We start from the raw sequence: 25,094 nt of genomic DNA on the forward strand, positions 1-25,094 counted from the left end.
TCAATAGAGGTGATGAGGCTTCCATTCTGAACCCATGGATATGACAATCTTGGACGAGCTCCATAGCGCCACCTAGATATTGACAAATACATTTTATGTCACATTCTGACCTATCTTTTCTCTGTGCTTTGTCCGACATTCATAAAATTACAACAGGAGATACTCATAAGGGTCTTCTCTCATCGTCTAAAGTTTCATGGGTGTACACCTGACGGTGCCTGCGCAAGCCACCACCAAACAGGAAGTGGTTGATTGCGTTGCAGTCAGATAATTAAAAATTCATAAAAAATCAGCCGTTTGTATCACGAGGCTGAGATTTCAGAATGAGAGGCCTCTTACATATATCCAACTTAGATACACAGCACTTGCATGGGTGAACAAGAAACGGCTCAATAGCGCCACCTACCATGTTTGTTTTTGAGAGCCCCGCCATGTTCTTTAACATACAAGCTTGATATTTACAGGACATGTTCATCAGATGGAAACCTACAAAAAAGTCTCTTGGGACCAAGCTGTCAGTCGCACAGGAAGTCTGCTATATTGATGTCAATATGTCAGTTTTGCTCTATTTTGGTCCTTTGCAGGCCTCGTTCTGGAACGAACTCCTCCTAGAGATTTTTGAACAATGACTCCAAACTTTGGTTTTGTAAACTAAACACATGTCCGATCTTAAATTGCGAAGCTTTTAAGTTTTTACGGTTGTTTGTGACCGTGGCGGCGCGTCAAAATTTGAGGTCGTTTCGAAATCACGCCATGAAAAGAAAAATGGCCATTACTCAGCCATAAATAATCTAATCTGATCCAAATTTGTTGTGCATTATTGTAGTCTGACTTTGAACACATCTGCAGTGGAAAAATCCGAAACAGGTGTAGCGCCACCTGTTGGCAACAGGAAATTACATGTTTTACTTGGAGCATCACTGCTTCAAGTAGGATGAGCAAACACACCTCAAAATGACGTCCACCTGTTGAAAAACCATTGAAGTTTACTCTGATGAAAAACAAATCTTTCAACGCGGGGGTGTGGTCGTGACAGAGCGGCGAAGTTGGGTATCTCGCCATGCACAAATGTTGCTCTCACGTTCACATTCCTTGTCTGATCTCACTGAAATTAAATAGATTTGATGAAACTTCCATTCTGAACCCATGGATATGACAATTTTGGACGAGCTATATATGTTCATAAATGATCATGAAGCATGATCATATAATCAAGCTTCATAGGAAATCAGCCGTTTGTCTCAGGAAGCTGAGATTTCAGAATTAGATGCGTCTTACAAAGCTCCACGTTTGAAAAGCAGCACTATACGTACGAGAAACATTTAACCACCTTAATCACCCTATTGTGCTGAAAGCAAATTTTTGGACATTTTGACTCAAGCAAATATTTTTATCATAACATCTGTTTAGTTTATCAGCACCAAAATAAAAAATATTTACATTTATAAAATGAACTGGTCAACTCTAGGATTTTATTTATTCAATCTTACATCCTCAAGCTTTTCATCAGTCTCCCCTGCTGCAGGAGTGGAGTTAGCCCCCCCCCCCGGCTGTGTGCTCACATGTAAATTAGCCAGGAGTGGCAGACAGAAAGTAGAACAGTTAGAAAGCCTAGTTCAACACTAAAATACAGCAATTTCCTTTGTTTTGTTTGTCTTTTATACATCCTTAGCACTAATCATTGCTTTTTTATTCATCCAAAATACAATTAACTTTATATTTTATCTTTTGTTTTTTTCACAAACAAAATATATGAATGTGCTCCAAAACAAAACCCAGTCTCAGTACACTCCTACAGATGTAACATCAGACAGTAAATGTCTCTTTTATGCTTTTTTAATCAATGCTGCAACTTCTTTTCATTTCCTTTCAATACATCCAAAGAAATTAAACTACAACGACAACAAACACAACATATAGCAAATGTCTCTAAGAAGATTGTGTATATACATTATGTACCACCTTTAAACACCAAATAAATAACAAATCTTTCTAATACAATCACAAAAAATGGAACAAAAAATGTAAAACCCAAATTAGAAATTGCAATTTTAAAAAGATACATTTTTCAGCAGCTTTTCAAAATCAATCACATATTTTACTCTTCTGTGGATGAAACAAAGAAGTCCAGAGCAATGTAGCCACTTCTCCAAAGTCTCTCTCACCTTCAGTTTTACACAAAGTCTGTGAAAATCCACCATACATTGGTCACATGTATTCAGAGACCTGCTAAAAGTCCACAATTGTAAAAGCTCTTATATAGACAACTGTTTGTTTGCTTGGAGCTCTAAATATAAAAAAATGCTTTTCTATCACCTAGACACAGATGGAGAACCATATCAACTGGATTAGTAACAGGGAAACATGTTTAGGTTTAAACTTACATCAATAGACAACATGAAGCTGTTCATCACATTTTTGACCTAAACATGTAAACACATCCTTGGCTCTGCGGTTAGGAAATGGTACTTGGGAATCTCTTCATACCAGGAGCCAGCCTGAACATTGGAACATCGCCACAGTGCCCATCCAGACTGGGACAGCAACGGGGTCCACTTCACAGCCGTGAGGCTGCTGTGTTTAACTCCAGCTGTCCCAGCAAGGGAGACAACTGCAGCAACATCCACTGACCAAGCTGGAAAGCCCTGGCAGAAAAGATCCCCACAAGAAAAACACTGGCTCAGGCAGGCTGGTCAATAAAAAAATATAGTTTTACCAATGTTTTGCAGCTCGCAGATCAAGTGGTTTAGTTTTCCAGTAATGTCAGTCAAGAATACAAGTTCAGATTCACCATATTCAGCAGATATCTCCACCAATAGCTCCTTAAAAATCCTGTTCTGTTTTGCTTTGCAGCTGAGGTTTTTTATGATTTTCACAATAGGAGTCATTATATGTCCAGAGCCAATCACTTCTGCACATAAGGCCTACTGGTGAAAGAAGCCGCAGTAATGCAGACATTTTGGAAAGTCTTGGTCAGCTTTACAGTGAGTGATGAAACCTGTTTGTCGGTCAATCATAGCAGGAGCCCCGTCTGCAGGTATGGCTACCAGCTTTTCTAATGGTACCTTTTTCTGCACAAAAACTCCTTCACCGTGTTATACATTTCAACTCCTCTTGTAGTTGTCTGTTAGGGCAGATGTGTCAGGAATTCTTCTCTTGTGGAAACCAAAAGCTATGCTGAACTGTTGCCGTCCACAGACTCATCACACTGGACGTTAAACCACCTGCACTTTGTAAGATCCCGGTCCAGCTAATTGGCCAAGTTATCAGACATAGCTGACACTCATCTAGACATTGTAGTGAAAATTGAATGAGTTCTATTGTTCTCATCCTTAGGGACAGTGATAGCAATTATCATCATTGCTTGTTTCTTAATCTGATAAAAACCTTCTTCTACTTGATGAGAAAATGAGCAGGTCTAAACGAGGCTTAGATTTAAAAAAAATTTTCATGCTATATGCAAAAGTCTTTGTCCTTTAAGGCAACAGATTATAGTCCCCCCCCCCCCCCCCCCCACAGGCTGCTGTCATATTAACATTAGCTTGGAGCTCCAGAATGGACAAGAAAAAACGACGAGAATGGCTCGAGCAGGGCATTGCTCACGGGGCGGTCGCTCGTGCCAGGCGGTGGCACGTGCTCGGGCCCGCTAAATGCTACTTGTAGCTTTAATTATTATTATTATTCTACCGGAAGAGTCGCCTTTTTGAGGCCTTTAACATACCCCAAAACTCACCAAATTTGGCACACACATCAGGAGTCGCGAAAAATTTCGTATTTTATAGGAGATTGGCATGGGCGCAGAAAAACGGCTCGATAGCGCCACCTACAGTGACTTTTGTCCCGACGCCCCGCATACGCTTTAACGTACAAGCTTGATTTTTACAGGGCATGTTCTTCAGATGGAGACCTACAAAAAAGTCTGAAAGGACCCACCTGTCACTCGCACAGGAAGTCTGATATATTGAGGTCAATATGTCATTTTTGCTCCATTTTGGACATTTGCAGGCCTCGCTCTAGAACGAACTCCTCCTAGAGATTTGTGAATAATGACTCCAAACTTTGGTTTTGTAAACTAAACACATGTCCGATGTTAAATTGCGAAGCTTTTAAGTTTTTACGGATGTTTGTGACCGTGGCGGCGCGTCGAAAATGGAGGTCATTTTGAAAACACGCCATGAAAAGAAAAATGGCCATTACTCAGCCATGCAAAATCCAATCTGATCCAAAATTGATATGCATGATTGTAGTCTGACTCTGAACACATCAGAAGTGGAAAAATCCAGAACAAGTGTAGCGCCACCTGCTGGTAAAAGGAAATGACATGTTTTACTTGGAGCATCACTGCTCCAAGTAGGATGAGCCGACACACCTCAAAATGATGTCCACCTGTTGAAAAGCCATTGAAGTTTACTCTGATAAAAAGCCATAACTTTCAATGCGGGGGTGTGGTCATGACAGAGCGGCGAAGTTGGGCGTCTCGCCATGCACACAAAAGTTGCTCTCACGTGCACATTCCTTGTCCAATCTCACTGAAATTCAATAGAGGTGATGAGGCTTCCATTCTGAACCAATGGATATGACAATCTTGGACGAGCTCCATAGCGCCACCTAGATATTGACAAATACATTTTATGTCACATTCTGACCTATCTTTTCTCTGTGCTTTGTCCGACATTCATAAAATTACAACAGGAGATACTCATAAGGGTCTTCTCTCATCGTCTAAAGTTTCATGGGTGTACACCTGACGGTGCCTGCGCAAGCCACCACCAAACAGGAAGTGGTTGATTGCGTTGCAGTCAGATAATTAAAAATTCATAAAAAATCAGCCGTTTGTATCACGAGGCTGAGATTTCAGAATGAGAGGCCTCTTACATATCTCCAACTTAGATACACAGCACTTGCATGGGTGAACAAAAAACGGCTCAATAGCGCCACCTACCATGTTTGTTTTTGAGAGCCCCGCCATGTTCTTTAACATACAAGCTTGATTTTTACAGGACATGTTCATCAGATAGAAACCTACAAAAAAGTCTCTTGGGACCAAGCTGTCAGTCGCACAGGAAGTCTGCTATATTGGTGTCAATATGTCATTTTTGCTGTATTTTGGTCATTTGCAGGCCTCGTTCTAGAACGAACTCCTCCTAGAGATTTTTGAACAATGACTCCAAACTTTGGTTTTGTAAACTAAACACATGTCCGATCTTAAATTGCGAAGCTTTTAAGTTTTTACGGTTGTTTGTGACCGTGGCGGCGCGTCAAAATTTGAGGTCGTTTCGAAATCACGCCATGAAAAGAAAAATGGCCATTACTCAGCCATAAATAATCTAATCTGATCCAAATTTGTTGTGCATGATTGTAGTCTGACTTTGAACACATCTGCAGTGGAAAAATCCGAAACAGGTGTAGCGCCACCTGTTGGCAACAGGAAATGACATGTTTTACTTGGAGCATCACTGCTCCAAGTAGGATGAGCAAACACACCTCAAAATGACGTCCACCTGTTGAAAAACCATTGAAGTTTACTCTGATGAAAAACAAATCTTTCAACGCGGGGGTGTGGTCGTGACAGAGCGGCGAAGTTGGGTATCTCGCCATGCACAAATGTTGCTCTCACGTTCACATTCCTTGTCTGATCTCACTGAAATTAAATAGATTTGATGAAACTTCCATTCTGAACCCATGGATATGACAATTTTGGACGAGCTATATATGTTCATAAATGATCATGAAGCATGATCATATAATCAAGCTTCATAGGAAATCAGCCGTTTGTCTCAGGAAGCTGAGATTTCAGAATTAGATGCGTCCTACAAAGCTCCATGTTTGAAAAGCAGCACTATACGTACGAGAAACATTTAACCACCTTAATCACCCTATTGTGCTGAAAGCAAATTTTTGGACATTTTGACTCAAGCAAATATTTTTATCATAACATCTGTTTAGTTTATCAGCACCAAAATAAAAAATATTTACATTTATAAAATGAACTGGTCAACTCTAGGATTTTATTTATTCAATCTTACATCCTCAAGCTTTTCATCAGTCTCCCCTGCTGCAGGAGTGGAGTTAGCCCCCCCCCCAACCCCCGGCTGTGTGCTCACATGTAAATTAGCCAGGAGTGGCAGACAGAAAGTAGAACAGTTAGAAAGCCTAGTTCAACACTAAAATACAGCAATTTCCTTTGTTTTGTTTGTCTTTTATACATCCTTAGCACTAATCATTGCTTTTTTATTCATCCAAAATACAATTAACTTTATATTTTATCTTTTTTTTTTTACAAACAAAATATATGAATGTGCTCCAAAACAAAACCCAGCCTCAGTACACTCCTACAGATGTAACATCAGACAGTAAATGTCTCTTTTATGCTTTTTTAATCAATGCTGCAACTTCTTTTCATTTCCTTTCAATACATCCAAAGAAATTAAACTACAACGACAACAAACACAACACATAGCAAATGTCTCTAAGAAGATTATGTATATACATTATGTACCACCTTTAAACACCAAATAAATAACAAATCTTTCTAATACAATCACAAAAAATGGAACACAAAATGTAAAACCCAAATTAGAAATTGCAATTTTAAAAAGATACATTTTTCAGCAGCTTTTCAAAATCAATCACATATTTTACTCTTCTGTGGATGAAACAAAGAAGTCCAGAGCAATGTAGCCACTTCTCCAAAGTCTCTGTCACCTTCAGTTTTACACAAAGTCTGTGAAAATCCACCATACATTGGTCACATGTATTCAGAGACCTGCTAAAAGTCCACAATTGTAAAAGCTCTTATATAGACAACTGTTTGTTTGCTTGGAGCTCTAAATATAAAAAAATGCTTTTCTATCACCTAGACACAGATGGAGAACCACATCAACTGGATTAGTAACAGGGAAACATGTTTAGGTTTAAACTTACATCAATAGACAACATGAAGCTGTTCATCACATTTTTGACCTAAACATGTAAACACATCCTTGGCTCTGCGGTTAGGAAATGGTAATTGGGAATCTCTTTATACCAGGAGCCAGCCTGGCCATTGGAACATCGCCACAGTGCCCATCCAGACTGGGACAGCAACGGGGTCCACTTCACAGCTGTGAGGCTGCTGTGTTTAACTCCAGCTGTCCCAGCAAGGGAGACAACTGCAGCAACATCCACTGACCAAGCTGGCAAGCCCTGGCAGAAAAGATCCCCACAAGAAAAACACTGGCTCAGGCAGGCTGGTCAAAAAAAAATAGTTTTGCCAATGTCTTGCAGCTCGCAGATCAAGTGGTTTAGTTTTCCAGTAATGTCAGTCAAGAATACAAGTTCAGATTCACCATATTCATATTCACCATATTCAGCAGATATCTCCACCAATAGCACCTTAGAAATCCTGTTCTGTTTTGCTTTGCAGCTGAGGTTTTTTATGATTTTCACAACAGGAGTCATTATATGTCCAGAGCCAATCACTTCTGCACATAAGGCCTACTGGTGAAAGAAGCCGCAGTAATGCAGACATTTTGGAAAGTCTTGGTCAGCTTTACAGTGAGTGATGAAACCTGTTTGTCGGTCAATCATAGCAGGAGCCCCGTCTGCAGGTATGGCTACCAGCTTTTCTAATTGTACCTTTTTCTGCACAAAAACTCCTTCACCGTGTTATACATTTCAACTCCTCTTGTAGTTGTCTGTTAGGGCAGATGTGTCAGGAATTCTTCTCTTGTGGAAACCAAAAGCTATGCTGTACTGTTGCCGTCCACAGACTCATCACACTGGACGTTAAACCACCTGCACGTTGTAAGATCCCGGTCCAGCTAATTGGCCAAGTTATCAGACATAGCTGACACTCATCTAGACATTGTAGTGAAAATTGAATGAGTTCTATTGTTCTCATCCTTAGGGACAGTGATAGCAATTATCATCATTGCTTGTTTCTTAATCTGATAAAAACCTTCTTCTACTTGATGAGAAAATGAGCAGGTCTAAACGAGGCTTAGATTTAAGAATTTTTTTCATGCTATATGCAAAAGTCTTTGTCCTTTAAGGCAACAGATTATAGTCCCCCCCCCCCCCCCCCCCCCCCCCCCCCCACAGGCTGCTGTCATATTAACATTAGCTTGGAGCTCCAGAATGGACAAGAAAAAACGACGAGAATGGCTCGAGCAGGGCGTTGCTCACGGGGCGGTCGCTCGTGCCAGGCGGTGGCACGTGCTCGGGCCCGCTAAATGCTACTTGTAGCTTTAATTTTAAATATGCCTCCTCTTCACATAACTGAATTTCACATTCACCCAAAAACCACCCACATTGCGTATTTATTAAAAACAAAAAGGTCAAAGAAGACTGGCTGTACTATTTTATCCTTTGGTTTTGGGGGATGATTTACTAACTACATTGTTTCTGTTCAATCTGCCCTGGGAGACCATAGAACGATATAGATTGTGTAGAACACTTCTCTTCTGGAATCATTTGGCCACACAAACGCCTTCATTTCTATGAGAAGATGACTAAAAGACCAAACAAACACAAAAGAGAAAAAAACTCAGAATTCTGCAGAATGTTTGTAGTTCCTCTTAAATCAGTACTCCATTTTTTTATTTACAGCTCCTGAGCTTCCTGGACAAACTGACTTAATCTTTTGTGTATGAAATGCCTTTGAACCAAAATAAAAAAAGATATATAGAATCTAAGAAACTGTACTAATTCTTGTCATTTTGACATTTTAAAGTCTAACCTCAGAGTTCACATTTGAAACCGCATCAAATTTCAGTTTTAAGGACAATTTTGTCAATGATTGATGACTTTTGTTATTAAAGTAGAGTTGTGGTTCCTAAATAAATGACAGTTCCAACTGTGACATTTCCTCACAGCAGTTTCTAGCAGAAACCATCTCTTACTTTGAGGCTGAAGGTCCAGGTTCAGTTCTGAAGTTCAGATGTTTGTCTTTGGATTTGTCACTCTTCTCAGACACACAGCTGGAGGCTGAAGCCTGGACTCTGTCAGTGCGCTGCTCATATCTGCAAACATAAACCGATCATCAGAGGTTTGTAGGAACTACAGAGTTTGAAGTTTGAAGTCTTTCTGCATCAACAGAAGTTCCTCTGAGCTTCTCTCTTCTGCCAGATCGTTGAGGTATTCTGAGAAACTGCTGACATCTTTCCCAGATCAGGTTTATGCTTGGAGGAATAAAGCTTTTATTGTGGCAATCCTGTGGAGACGTTTCTAACATTGATCAGTTTTCAGGGGATTTTGATGCTGACAAGCTAATGTTGTTGATTTGAATTGTTTTAAAGAGGTTTCTTGAATGACTTCTTGTAACCCTTGTGCTATCCTAGGCACTTTACCAATGGGAGTTGGGTCATCTAGACCCACTAGACAGTGCTCTGAACCTTCTTTCTTCAATGACTTGTGATCTTCACTGGTGTCCATGGATTACATGAAATCTTTCCACCTTTATCCACCTTTGTCATGGTAGGGAGAACACGTCAATGTAAGGGTGGGGTCATCTAAGATAGCACAAGGGTAAAGTGTTAAGTTTGCATTTATGTTGTGATATATTTGTGTTTCGATAAAATGGGAATGTTTTTTTACAGTGGTATGTAATGCAGACAAGGTTATAATATTGTTGAATTTAGTCTTAAAATGTTGCTTTAATAATCTGTTATGAAAATAGTTTTAATTTTGCTTCTATGTTGCAGCATTTTGATGTTTTATGGGCGCTTTTATTAAATTTTGGTTAAAAATAATGAATGTAATTTAACATTAAGAAGACAAGACCTGTGCACTGATGGACAAGAACATTTCAAAGCTCAAGATAATAATTCTGATCTAAACTCAGAATTCTCCAGTCTGTTTTTAGTTTCTCTTAAATCAGTACTCCTTTTTTATTCACAGCTCCTGATCTTTCTGAACAAACTAACTTTAATTTTTGTGTATAAAGTCGCTTTGAACCAAAATAAAACAAAATATAGAATCTAAGAAACATTACTAATTCTTGTCAATTTGACATTTTAAAGACTAACCTCAGAGTTTACATTTGAAACCGCATCAAATGTCATTTTTAAGTACAATTTTGTCAATAGCTGTGGTTACATGTGCAAAATATATTTGATCGGATCAAAGATCAGACTAGAATTGAACTGTGTAGACGGGCCCTGAAAACCTTTGCATGAGAGGAGCAGGTGGCCGGTCCTGTTCGCGTTCCAAAGCTTCACGTCTATACATGACCTAAACCAGCGCATATGTGACCCACGATCAGAATAAACTGTTCACATGGACCATGATCGGATCAACCCACCAATCTCTAGCCGAAGGAGATTTTGATCCAAATGAGTCTGATCGGGGCAGAGTATTCTGAACAGCGAGTTTACGTGACACGTTTTTGTTATCAACAGCCGTTTTTTCCGATTACTTTTGTCCATGTAATTATTGCTGACTTTTGTTATTAAAGTAGAGTTGTGGTTCCTAAATAAATGACTGTTCCAACTGTGACATTTCCTCACAACAGTTTACAGCAGAAACCATCTCTTACTTTGAGGCTGAAGGTCCAGGTTCAGTTCTGAAGTTTGGAGTCCATTCTCTGGACCGGTCACTCTTCTCAGACACACAGCTGGAGGCTGAAGACTGGGCTCTCTCAGTGCACTGCTGACCTCTGCAAACATAAACTGATCATCAGAGGTTTGTAGGAACTGCAGAATTTGAAGTTTGAAGTCTTTCTGCATCAACAGAAGTTCCTCTGAGCTTCTCTCTTCTGCCAGATCATTGAGGTATTCTGAGAAACTGCTGACATCTTTCCCAGATCAGGTTTATGCTTGGAGGAATAAAGCTTTTATTGTGGTAATCCTGTGGAGATATTTCTAACATTGATCAATTCTGATGCAGACAGGCTAATGTTGTTTATTTGAATTGTTTCAAAGACGTTTCTTCAATGACTTAAATTTGCATTAATGTAGTGATTTTTTTTTTGCTTCTATAAAACAGGAAAGTTGAATTTCCTCAACACAAATGCATAAACAACAGATTTAAAGATGGGAGCTTATGAAAACATACAAATGCTTGCAATTACATTTCTTATCAAAACTCTTTATGAGATTTCTTCTTTTATTTGAACTGCTGTTTCAAACCGTCTAATAGAAAAACCTCTTCCTCAACAAAATACTTGGAACACTTGTTACTCCTACTGGGAGATATGTCTAACATTCAGCTCTTTACAGTGGAATGTAATGCAAACAAGGTTATAATATAGTTGAAATTAGTTTTAAAATGTTGCTTTTATTATCTTTTATCAATATAATCTTAATTTCGCCTGTATGTTGCAGCATTTTTATGGTTTTTAGGGTGTTTTTTTGATTACATTTTTTTTTAAATCAATGTAATTTCACATTAAGAAGACAAGAGCTGAGCACTGACAGACAAGAACATTTCAAAGCTCATTGCTGGGATTTCTCTGTTTATTTGTTTACAGACGTCAACTTCAGGTTTCATGCTGCTTTAAATATGAAAACATGTTCCACAGGTTCAACTGCTCTTCCAAGTTTACGGCATCAATAAAACTCCATGAAACAGATCTTTACTGTCAGAGTTTCTTTAAAAACAAACCAGACAAAAACTCCAAAACTGTCTCTTACTTTGATTCTGAAGGTCCAGGTTCAGTTCTAAAGTCCAGATGTTTGTCTTTGTCACTCTTCATAGACACACAGCTGGGTGCTGAAGACTGTTCTTTGTCCTCGTCTTCCTCTGAACAGCTCATCTTCATCAGTCAGAGTTGAACCAGCAGCTTTGACTGTGAGTTCAAACAGGAGATTCTTTTAAAAACAAGTTGGTTCAAGAACCAGAACCAGATCAGGAAGTCCAACACTCACAGGGAGAATCCGGGCTGTGATGGATCAGTCAGCAGCTGGAAAATGGACACAAACATGTTAGTTTGAGGATCTACAGAAAGAAAACTTCATCTCTTTCAGTCTGAAAGAAGAAGAAAGATGGACTGACACTACCAGATCTGATCTTCCTGCTCTGTACGACAAATCCTACCTGTTTTTACTGTAACCTGAAACAGCTGATCGGAGCGGAGTTCCTTCCTTCCTGCTTTTACAAGAAGTCACATGACTTTGTTATGATGTGGGCGTGACTCAGGTAACCTGATCTCACCTGACATAGACTTGGAGCTGAAGCTTGAATCAACAATTCGCACAATCAATAATTAACATGGTTTCTGCTCTCTGCCATGAAGACATTTCTGCAGTTTCTTAAATTGGTTTGTGTTCTGATATGCTCCTCTTTCCTTATCTCCTCAATTTTGTTCGGTCCTCGCCACATGAGTACAAAGTTACAGAACTGTCATTTTAAAAAGCATTTTTATCTGCTGCTCTTTAACTCAGCATGAGACCCTGACCTGGTTTTACCTTTTATGTTATTTGTATTGCTTCTAGATTGTTTGTCATGTGTTTCATAATCTCAGTGTTTTTGGTTTCTTTTTATGCAGATGTACAGCCCATGTACAACAGTAATCAGCTGTTCCTAGAATGACATCTTCACAAACAGTTGGTTTTAAACAGAGCAGCAACCGTTTAATTCCTGAAATGTGTTTAAATGAATATTTTGAAGTTAAACTTCAACAGTTCCTTTGTATTATCAAAGCTTGTTTCAAAAACCATCAGGGCTATTTTCTCCCTCCAGATTTGATTTGATTAAAAACAAACTGACAGAATGAACCGAAACTTTTGGTCTTCAAATTCTTCAGTTTTTAGTTGTCTGATGGAAAATATCTGTGCTTCTTGATAACAGTATTTTTTTTCTATTTTGTGGTGGATGTTTTTATTTTTGTATCAACTACTGTCTATTGCATCTGGAGATTTAATTTTTTATTTTGAATAGAATATTAAAATTAAATTACACAAATTACTTAAACTATCGAGGGATACATGAGGTTATGAGATTTAATCTGTCCTTAAATTTAATCTGTCCTTAAAGAACATCAACGTCTTATCTGCATAAAGGCAAGGCAAGTTTATTTGTATAGCGCAATTCGTACACAAAGTAATTCAAAGTGCTTCGCAAAGCAGGAATAAGCATTAAAATCACAATACATAACAGTGCAAAGATTAAAGACATAAATAATCATGATAAAATTTACTTTAATAGAAAGGAAAGAGAATTGGAAATGAAACGGGGTGCCGATACAGAACCTTTTAGTTATATAAATGGCTAAACAGAAAAACAGAAATTTTTTAAGTCTAGATTTGAACATGAACACAGAAGAGGCCTGTCTTACGCCTTCAGGGAGGCTGTTCCAGATTTTAGCTGCAGAATATTGAAACGCTGATTCCCCTTGTTTAGTTCTGACTCTGGGAATCAACAGGAGGCCGGCCCCTGAGGTCCTCAGAGTACGAGATGGTTCATATGGCACTAACATGTCAGAGATGTACTTTGGTGCTCGGCCATGGAGAGACTTGTACACTAGCAGAGCTGCTTTGAAGTCTATTCTTTGAGGTACAGGGAGCCAGTGCAGAGACCTGAGCACAGGACTAATGTGATCATACTTCCTGGTTCTGGTCAGGACTCGAGCAGCAGCATTCTGGATGTACTGAAGCTGTTTTACAGCTCGTTTGGAGAGGCCGGTGAGCAGGCCGTTACAGTAGTCTAACCTACTGGAGACAAATGCATTAATAAGTATCTCCAGGTCTGGCTTTGACACTATGTTTTTGATTTTGGCAATGTTTATCAGATGGTAAAATGCCGCTGATGTTACTGACTTGATATGGCTGTTAAAGTTTTAGATGAGAGGCAATGAATGACCCTAAGTTTCTGACTTGGTTTCATTGGTTTTTTTTTTAATGCTTCTAGGTTGTTTGTCATGTGTTTTATAATCTTAGCATTTTTGGTTTCTTTTTATACAGATGTACAGCGCGTGTACAAAGAAGAAACTTCACTTATATAATTTACAACTGTGCAATGCAAGAAAATCCTATTTTTCTGAAATTATTACCAAAAACTCCCATAATGGTCGGGTCCTTTTTAATATAGTCGATAGGTTGACAAAAACCCCTGTGACAGTGGCACCAGAATTTTACTCCATCAAAGGCTGTAATGACTTTGCCAAATTCTTCAGGGACAAAATCAAAAACACTAGACAAACAATAGTTTCATCAACTACAAGTTCAAGATATGAACCCTATCCACTAGAAACCAGTATTAATCCAATGGCTCAGTTTCAACCCATAAACAGCAAAGAACTGCTGGACATTCTATCGCAACTGAACTCCTCCTCTTGCTGTCTGGATATTCTACCCACAAGCTTTTTCAAAAAAGTCTCAAAGACATTGGAACCAGACCTGCTCCAGACTATCAACTTGTCGTTAACATCTGGCATTTTCCCAGATCCACTAAAAACAGCTGTAATTAAATCTCTTCTAAAAAAGGACAGTCCAGACAAATCTCAAATGAACAACTATAGACCGATATCAAACCTGCTATTTTTAAGCAAGATCATTGAAAAAGCTGTTTTCCATCAGCTAAATGAATTCCTAATAAAAAATAACTGCTATGATGCCTTCCAGTCAGGCTTCAGACAGAATCACAGCACTGAAACGGCCCTGATCAAAGTGATTAATGACATACATTTGAATAAAGACAGTGGGAATATGTCAGTGCTAGTTCTACTTGATCTCAGTACTGCGTTTGATACAGTCGACCATGCAATACTACTCAGACGACTGGAAGGCTGGGTGGGTCTCACTGGGCCAGTATTAAACTGGTTCAAAACGTACTTAGAAAACAAGAAATATTTTGTGTCCATTGGCTAGTATCACTTCTGAGCCAATAGAAATCACATGTGGAGTACCCCAAGGCTCCATCCTGGGACCACTTCTATTTAACATCTACATGCTCCCACTGGCCCAAGTGATAAAGAACAACAACATTAGCTACCTTAGTTATGCAGATGATACACAGATATATATTAGACTGACACCAGGCGACCGAGGCCCTGTACAAGCTATTGGTAAATGCATTGAAGACATTAATGACTGGATGTGCCATAATTTACAACAGCTAAACCAAAAAAAAACTGAGGTTATTGTCTTTGGGGCTAAAGAATAAAGGTTGGACGTCATTATAGAGCTTCAATCCATTCAACTAAAAACTACCAACCAGGCCAAAAACTTGGGTGTATTGATAGACACAGACCTAAATTTTGATAAACACATTAAGGCAGTTACACAATCAGCCTATTATCATCTAAAAAATATCTCAAGGATTAAAGATCTGATGTCTAAGCAGGACCTGAAGAAACTAATGCATGCTTTCATCCAGGGCCGGCCCTGGTCTTCCGGGGGCCCTAAGCGAAATTTAATTTGTGGGCCCTCTAACTGATCAGCAGCACCAACAAAACGCAACTGTTGTTGTAATATAAATGAGATATATCTAGTGCAGAATGTTGGAAAGAAGTGCCTTCACTGTTGTGCGTGTGTGCACAAATGTATAACTGTCTTTTAAGTAATAATGAAACAATAAGTTTGATTTGGGTTCCATATTGGGTAGATTTGAACTTACCAGCAGCAGCATCAACGTTTTCCCTTTCAACAGAAGATGTGGTGACAGGAGTTTCTTCTGCAGCTAAAAAACAAGAATTATTATACAATAATTAATGATGAAGTTAATAAAATAACTATAGCAGATTACTACTAATAGTTTAGTGGTTCAGTTAAAATCTGTGTGCAGGTTTTTCACAATGTCATGATCTTTTTATATATTTATGAGAAATAGATTGTTGGATTATATATTTGCACAAGATCATATTTATTTATTTAATTATGAACAGTTTGGGGCTCCATACTCTTCAGCCGCTGTTTATGGAAAAAAGGGGTTATGCAGACACTGTTTTTTAAATTACTTTACATGCCACATGAAGGGATGTGGATGCTGCACCTCCTCCAATACTTTTTGATACTTTTTGAGAGCAGAAGAAAATGTTGGCTGACACGGAACTGTGCAAAACATCCTCATTATGTAAAACCAAAACTGCAAAATACAAATAAGAAAGAACTGTACCTATTTATAAATAATAAATGTGAATAATAATTTGAGTATAAATGGAAATATAAGCATTTATACACTTCTTATTCTATTATTTTGTATGTTCATAATTTTACAATGAGTACATTTTTTTTGTCATTAATAAATTAGAACCTTTATTTCCTATGTATTTGGCAGTTTTGATTCTCCATATTTCATGCAAATGCAAGATTTTAAGACACATTGTTGAAAAAGTCAGACTACCTGACTGTCTATAACAGATAAACAGGAGTTTTTTTACTGACATAAACCGGAAAATGCAGAACGCACTAAATATGTGTTAGCAAACTAATGAAACAATACGATAACGTGAGTTAAACATTTATAAGCCATCACCGTTGTCGTTATTTAATCTTCTCTTCGCCGTTTTGGAAGGTCATGTCTGACCTCATCCAGGAAACTTTGGTATCAGAATTATTTTAGAGTTTTCCATTGGAAATTACGAAACGGGGTCGTTTATGTGCAAACTTCACCTGTCTTTCTAACTTTACCGAACTTCGGATCAATTAGTATTTTAAATCGCGAATGCACAGAAATACTGGATAATGTAAAAAATATGGCCCCATCATCCTCCAAACTTACCTTGTGATTGATGCTGATGTTGTTCATCTTTTTTCAGTTCCTGATGGTTAAAGTCTATGTGGCATGAAGTGCTCTTGTTGTCGCTTTGATCAGCGTGACAAAATGTGCTCGTTTTTTTTCTTTTCTCAACTTTATTGAAACAAAATGCTCTCGTAAATGCACACTGTGCCAGGCTTAGATGCAGTGATGTTGACCAATCGTTGCTGAGAGTGGCGTAACGTCATTATTTGGGTTGCCAGATTGGTTCAGGTGTGTTGACGGGGGGATCACAAAAGTGCAGGCAACATTCTTTTGCACAACATTCACAGCTATGAAAAAGGTTGCCAGATTTGGGTCTTTTTTTAATTTTATTTTTTCGCCACTTCGGGGCCCTGGTGGTGACGGGGGCCCTACGCGGCTGCGTAATTCGCGTATAGGGAGGGCCGGCCATGCTTTCATCTTTAGTCGACTTGATTACTGTAACAGTGTGTTTACAGGACTACCAAAAAAAATCCATCAGGAAACTGCAGCTTATTCAGAACTCTGCTGCCCGGGTCCTCACAAGGACCAAGAAAGTGGACCACATTAGTCCAGTTCTGAGGTCTTTGCACTGGCTACCTGTCTGTCAGAGGATAGACTTTAAAGTTCTGTTACTGGTTTATAAAGCTTTGAATGGTTTAGCACCAAAATACATGGCTGACCTCCTGACCCAGTATGTACCAGCCAGACCTCTCCGCTCTTCTGGATCCGGTCTTTTATCAGTCCCTAGAGCCAGAACCAAGCATGGAGAAGCTGCATTCACTTTCTATGCTACACAGATCTGGAATAGACTTCCAGAAAACATCAGATCTGCTGAAACACTTAGGCCGCCTTTACACTGCATTGTGACTGCAAGTGACCCGATTCCGATCTTTTCCTCTCATGTGGCACAGATTGGATATGATCGGTGAACGTGTGTAAGCAGGACAAAAGCGCATGGATTCCGTTTTTCTCAGATCGGATACAGGCCTCTCTCATATGTGGAAATAAATCGGAAACAAATCGGATATGTGCATTTGCGTGTGCCATGTAAGCAGACAAATCGGATATTCCCCAGTAAATGCGAGTCATACCTCAGTGACGTCAACTCAGGACACCATGAACTGAGATCACATGACTTATTAAGGTGCTTTTTGTGCGCTGATTTTGCTGTCAGCGTGTTACCTTTCAGCCTCAGGCTTCAGACCGTAGTTGGAAACCGCTGTTATGTCATGTCCGTTACGCAAACGGTAACTAATGAAGCGGGACACCGTTGCTATGGAACAGCAGGCTAGAAGCCGTTTATTTCTTTGGGGGGCGTGTATGATGGGGACCATGTGTGTGTGTGAGCGCGCGCACGCGTGCTTGCGTGTGTGTGTGTGTAAGGAGAGAGCCCCCCCTCTCTCCTGTGAGCGCGGGGGTGTGAGCGCGGAGCGGGGGAGTGTCGGAGAACCGTAAATTAAAAATAAGGTGTCTCCCCTAAAAGTTTTGGAGTCTTTCTCAGCCCACTCTGGAGGCTGAGAGTTCAGAACGGAAAAGTGAACCCCGAGGAAATCTCCCGTGTGTTTCTGACCACGGTCGGAAAAGAGAAGTCATCGCGCAGGAAAGGTTCAACACTTGGATCAAACTGTTAGTACAGCACGTCTGCAAACACTTCCTCATTCAAAACTCAGAGAGAGCACATAAGACGGCCGACCAGCCCTCATTTTTACTCCCCCGTGCATCCCCTCTGGAGCGCCCAGGGCTCGCCTCCATGACAACCGCAGTCACACAAGTCCGAAAAAGGTCCGCGAAATACTGCTACGTAGTCCTCAGAATGTCTACGTTTGATAATTTCAGCATTGTATAGTGTAAATGCAAAAATCAGATACGGGTCACTTTTAAAAGATGATGTAAGCGGGTCGTCAAAAAATTCGGATATAGTCAGAATATCGGATATGAGCATCAAGACCTGCAGTGTAAAGGCGGCCTTTGTGTCTTTAAATCCGGGTTAAAAACTTACCTGTTCTCAGCTGCATTTAATTAATATGTATTCAAAAGTTTATGTCCGCACTGTTTATCTATGCTTGTTTTAAATTCAAATCTTGTTTAAAATCTTTTAATTTTATTTTAATGATCACATTTTTACTATTTATTTTTAATTGTTCTTTTAATTTTTTATGTAAAGCACTTTGAATTGTCTCTGTACAGGAAATGTGCTATATAAATAGACTTGCCTTGCCTTGCCTTACCTTACAACAGTAATCCGCTGTTTCCAGATTGACATCTTCACAAACAGTTGGTTTTAAAACAGAGAAGATACGGTTTAATTCCTGAAATGTGTTTAAATGAATATTCTGAAGTTAAACTTCAACAGTTCCCTTGTATTATCAAAGCTTATTTCAAAAATTAACAGGGCCTATTTCTGCCTCCAGATTTGATCTAATTAAAAACAACCTTGACAGAATTAACTGAAATTTTTGGCTCCATATTGTGACTTTTTTTTTTTTTTATCTAAAATTTTCAGCTGCCTAATGGTAATATCTGTGCTTCCTGATAAAAGTTGTTTTTTTCCCTTTTGTGGAGGATGTTGTTGTTTTTTGTATCAACTACTGTCTATTGCATTCAGAGAATTAATGTTTATTTTGACATGAACACTAACATTAAAATATACAAATTAAACAATTGAGGGCTACAGGAAGTTATGAGACTTAGCCTGTTTTTTGTTTTGTTTTGTTTTTTGTTTTTACAGAATACCACAGTGTCATCTGCATAAATAGATACTTCAGAAAATATGGACTACATTTTAAAGAAGCCTGAAGTGGAAATCTGGTTTGATGCTTCCTAATCAATAAAATCAACACTTTTTGAGATAAAACTTCAAATATAATGATGCTTGATTTTACTCTACAAAGTTCTTGCAGGCAAAATCTAATGCTGCCATTGTGGCCTTGTTCAAATCTTTATTAGTTAAAAATATACTGTTTAAAAAAAAACCTTCATATTTGTTTTGCATTGTTAGGTGAAAAAGGGGAAGGTTCTTGCTTGTCTGCACTACTGTACGTCAATTATTCCTCAAAAATTTCCAGATGAACTGTTACCATACATCTTATGACTCTAGCTGGCCCCTTCTAGACACTGATCTTCAATAAACACCGGGTGTAACAGGTAATCATTATCCCCCCCCAAAACTTTGCTATTTGCTTCGAAAACAGCTACAACAGATCTCTGTTGATGTTGTTCTTGTGTTGTATTAGAGATGCAGACACAGTGGATCAATGTGACAGAACAGCGTCACAGGTTGCAGGACGGTGCCTGAGCATTAGCAATCTATAGTTTGAATCAGACACAGACCTTTCATATGCACTCTAGACACACAAATCAAATTTCACATTTCATTAAAACATAATAGTCCCATTTTGCTTCATTTTCTGGGTGCACATTTAGTTTTAAATAAAATTTGACTCACCATCTAGGCTTCCCACCACAAACATTCAAACCAGATCATTATAGATAGATAGACAGACAGACAGATAGAATGCAAAGATGATTTTATTTTGTATTACATTTTTTCTCTTTAATAAGCTCTCTGTAGGTTTTTCCCTGTTTGTAACTGTCTGTCAGTTTCCTTTTGTTATCTGTGTTTGCAGGTTGCCTGTGACTCCAGGGGCCTGTTTCAGAAAGGAGGTTAAGTGTAAACTTTACCTCCACAGGGAACAGTCACTGGTTCCTTCAGTAGATCCAGACAGATAGAACAGGTGATTTTGACAGAGGCCATCATATTTTCTTTCTGCGCCACTACTCGTCTTCAATGGGAACGCCGTGGTTTCATTTCCTGTAAAACTGGGGGGTATTCCAGAAAGCATGTTTAAACTAGCCTGACTTTGAGCCTGAACTCTGGCTGAAATCCGCCTGAACTTGCTTACTCGGGGTATGTCGGTTCCAAAAGACCGGATATGAGTTGGCGTAATTACGCTCCACTTGGTAACCCGGGGTTAATGCTCGTGCACAGCAGGTACATAAAGACATTCGCAATAGATCGCCGATTTCTGGAGTCACCATGGAAACGCGTGGTGAAAAAAAAAAGAAAACGCTGTTCTTCAGAGAGACGGAGTCTGAGATTTTAATGACGGCGTATGAAGATTACACGTCCATTAAAAAAGTAACACGGCTGCATCATCAGTAAAAGAAAGAGTTTCTGCGTGTAGAAAAAGAGCAGACAAAGTAAACGCACGAGTTTCTGATCTTGTTTCCATTTTCCTTGTGACGCATATATTATATATATATAACGTATCCAATTTTGCATACTTAAGTGAATTACTTCTATTGGTAACAAAAAATTGAGTTAAATTTATTCAACCTAATTTCTTACGTCTATAAAACTCAATAATTGTTTATACAACTCAAATTTACATATTTATTTAACTAAATGTCATATTACTCCAATTCAATTAATATTTTTTCCATCTTAATTAATTATATTTCTTGAACTCTCAAATGTCTAAGTTTGAGTATGCTCATTTTTATAACAATAAAAAAGACGGGGGGGAAATGCACGGAGTGCAAAACTTTGTTAAGGAACTTAGCTTCATTGTCATTGTAGTTTCCGGCCGTAGGGGTGCTATATAAACTAATCATCCTCTCCCTCACTCTCACTCATGGTGCAGAGACGCAAGCTCAGTAGGGCAAAATAACTCAGCGAAACATGGCAAAACACAGTAAAACAGCTAAACAAATAAACACATTTGGTCAAAAACCCACACTTAAACCCAAATCCGTCCAGAAGGGCAAAGGGAGTGATATCCCACAATCCTTTGCGGTGCCGATCTAACAGCAGCACCAAAGTTACACCTACTTAATTGAATTAATTTGAATGAAAGTAAAATAACTGTCTGAAAACTACGTGTAATTTTAAACTGACTGACAAACTGGAAAAAAAAAAAGATTTATCTTAACTGAAGCAAATAATTAAGTTAGATCAAAGTAAAAAAATTATCTTTCCAACATCCATATGTGGTCTTATCACCCTCTCATGGTGGAAAAAGTATTATCTGAGCTTCTTCATCCACTAAATCATCTTCAAATGGACACACCATGCTGCTTCACCTCTATGAAAACAAACTAACCTTCAACTAAACCTGCTCCCGACCAGGTTATGTTCAGAGCATGAGTTGCTATGGCAACTTGACCTACCCTGAAACATACCTCCATTTCTGGAACCGAAAGCTGAGGTTATCAACTTCCTTAGCCTCAAACTTACCGTGAGAGCTAGCATAACCTGCTTCCTGGAATACCCCCCAGAAACTGAAGAGTCAAAGATGGAAAAACAAACTTCAGTTCAGCTTTGGAGGCTGATTTCCAGAAGCTCTGTCTGCTCCTGCTCTGTGCAGCCCAGTCATTAGACCCATCCAGTGTGTGTCAGATCAGTGGAAGGGGCGGGAACAGGAACCAAACTTTGACCTTTATGTCATCCGGGGGGGAGGGGGGTTCCGGCTGGGATGGCGGACTGAGCGGACGTCTCTCGCTAAGCTCTCGCCTTTTGCCCCGATCTGCACGGTAAATGTCAGAATTTGAAAACTGAGAGAGAACGGTTTGACTGGAGAGCAGTTGCGCGTTAACTTTATCTTCGTTTTGGGAAAAAAAAACATCTTGGTGAGTTCCCCTTTTTCTGCTTAATGGCGACGAAAAAAACAAGTCCGAAGCAAGCTCCAACTTTGCAGCCGTCGGCCATGATGAGCGAGCATGACTATTCCCAGATGGACGTCGCTTCTAGTGTGAAAAGGAAACCACCACCTACTCCCACAAAGTCCACGGGACCACCTTTGAAGGTGAAAGCGGGACAGGAGTCTAGTATTTCCAGATCTGAAGATGCGGTTTTGGCTGCAATTGAAAGGCTGACGTCCAAAATAGAAGATTTTGGAAGTCAGCTGCGTGAAAACACCGTAATGGTGGCAAACATCTCCCGGCTCGTTGAGATGAACGCGGCTGAAATAAAAGACTGTAAGGCAAAGATCGCAACGTTGGAAAGAGAAATCCCAAGGATCGTGAAAGAGAACCTAGAACTGAAGGAAAAAGTTGCCGATCTGGAAAGATATAAACGAAGATGGAACTTGAAAATTCATGGACTGAAAGAAAAGGATGAGGAGAACATCAGGGAACATGTGGTTGGAATCCTGTCCAAAATCGCACCACAGTGGGCAGACATGATGGACACGACGGTGGACACGGTTCATCGACTGGGGAGGAGGGAGGAAGGAAGACATCGCCAGGTGATCCTGCAGTTCGTCACGAGGCGCCATAGAGATGCTTTCTGGAAGATCACCAAGAACTGCCAGATCTGCAAAGACCTGGGGATCCGCTTCAAGGAGGACTTCAGCAAAGCAGACCGAGAAGCTCGAGCGGCCGTCTGGCCCAAGATGGAGCGGGCCCGAGCTGAAGGGAAGAACGTTTATTACAGGGGCCATGTGGGATACATCAACGGGACTAGAGTCACCGTGGAGTGAAATATTTACAAGGAGGTGACCTACCTATTTTGCACTAAAGAGTTCATATCGTTCTGTTTAAATTGTTTTTTACTCTAGTTATTCTAAGTTTTAACATTTGAGTCATTTTGTTTACATAATAGAGCAAATCTAAGTTAAGTATTTTATCCTTTATTTTTACATTTTACCTTTTTTTAAAGTATTTTTTCTAAGATGCGAAAGGTTTTAATTAATATGGTTATATAATTTGTTATAACAATTTCTACTGTTTTCCAGTGAAACATTTTCATGAAAATCATCATATAATGGTAAAATTCTCAGTTTCATATTTAGTAAATAGTTAGGGGCACAGCTAACCCTTAATTTAAGACACCAGCTTCTTTTATCTTAAATTTTCTCGTTTTTTTTGTTTATATCCTTCTGTGTTTTATTTTATGTCTTTAAGTTCTGTGTGGTCTTTCATTTCGCTAAATACTAGGGGTATTAGGGATTCTGTTAAAAGAAAATCACTTCTTTTATTTTGCAAAAACCAAAAAGTTCAATGTTGTTGTTTACAAGAAACTCACTCCAACGAGACTGATGAAAAGTTTTGGGCCAATCAGTGGGGAGATAAGATCCTTTTCTCTCATGGCACCAATCGGTCAGCAGGGGTCGCTATACTGCTGAATAATTTTTCTGGCAAGCTTTTAGTTACAAAAAGAGATGGTTCTGGTCACTGGTTGATTTGCGTTTTTATGAAAGATGATAAATTTATTATTCTGGGAAATGTATATGGATATAACTCTGCAGCGCAAAACAAAATCATGTTTTCAGATTTTACAAATTCTGTTAAAGAGCTAAACCAAAGATATCCTAGCAATAATCTCATCATTGGAGGTGATTTTAATATGGTGGAAAATGAATACCTTGACAGATTTCCCTCAGCATTTCAAAATCATCATTATAATCCAGTTCTTCTTCATTTATGTAGAGATTTAAATGTTTCTGATGTCTGGCGCCGTGATAATCCTGATGTTCGAGCGTTCACCTGGTTTAAACCGGACGGATCTGCTAAATCTAGGTTGGATTTTTGGTTAACAAATGAAAATCAACAGAATTTTACATCAATAGCCAATATTTCTGCTGCACCATTAACAGATCATTCTATGATTAAACTTATTATTCAACCTCGCAATAATCCTATAAACAAAGGTTACTGGAAGTTCAACTCTAGTCTATTAGAGGTTGAAGTTTATTCTCAAGCGATTATAAATGAAATCCAAAAGATAACTAAAGACAGACAGTTTACCACTCAGAGGGACAAATGGGAATTTTTTAAATTCAAAGCAAGACAGATTTCCATAACTCACAGCAAAAGATTGAGTAAAGATGGAAAACAAAAAGAAATGGAAATTATCAGAGAAATTAACTCTATTTGTTGTAAATCTCTATTGAGTGAAGGTGAGAAACAGAGACTTTCATTATTGCAAACCTCGCTGGATAACATGTACGTCTCTAAAGCCAAAGGTGCTTTTATTAGATCCAGAGCTAAATGGGTTGAAGAGGGAGAGAAAAGTTCGGCTTACTTCTGTAGACTAGAAAAAAGGCGACAAGAGAAAAATGCGGTTAACAAATTAGTAATTAATGGCAGGGAAAGTACAAATACGGAGGAAATTAAGAGAGAAATTTTCCAGTTTTACAGCAGGTTGTACTCTTCCTCTTATTCATCTCAGGATGCTGATTGCTTCTTTAATTACATCAAGGATTTGACTCCTAAAGTGGATGAAAACTTTAAACAAGTGTGTGAAGCAGAAATCACTCTGGAAGAAGCAGAAAAAGCCATGAGAAGTTTAGCTTTAGATAAATCTCCAGGATCTGATGGGCTTACTATTAACTTTTACAGACATTTCTGGGATCACTTGAAAGAGCAGTTTCTGTTGGTCATAAAGGAAATTTCTGAGTTGAACATCCTTCCAACTACCATGAAGCAGGGCGTCATCACCCTGATTCCTAAACCTG

General features: G+C 39.0%; 1 protein-coding gene across 8 annotated transcripts in view; it reads right to left on the reverse strand.

Moving 5' to 3' along the window:
- The window catches only part of LOC101155640 (protein NLRC3-like), a 122,932-nt gene that overhangs the window by 62,664 nt on the left and 35,174 nt on the right, over positions 1 to 25,094 (reverse strand). For 3 of the 8 annotated variants that reach the window (XM_078935778.1, XM_020711476.3, XM_020711475.3), the window contains exons 4-5: positions 10,517 to 10,636; positions 8,883 to 9,002 (exon numbers count right to left, since the gene is read on the reverse strand). In XM_078935778.1, the coding sequence (XP_078791904.1) occupies positions 8,883 to 9,002; positions 10,517 to 10,636 (240 nt within the window). Of the gene's footprint in view, positions 1 to 8,882; positions 9,003 to 10,516; positions 10,637 to 11,612; positions 11,768 to 11,846; positions 11,882 to 11,978; positions 12,090 to 25,094 lie in introns of those variants that run through there. The other 5 variants (XM_078935780.1, XM_011487253.4, XM_078935782.1 and 2 more) reach the window with 5 other exon arrangements.

This window comes from Oryzias latipes, chromosome 18 (assembly GCF_053564925.1).
Source record: "Oryzias latipes strain Hd-rR chromosome 18, Olatipes_Hd-rR_3.1".
Lineage (NCBI taxonomy): Eukaryota > Metazoa > Chordata > Actinopteri > Beloniformes > Adrianichthyidae > Oryzias > Oryzias latipes.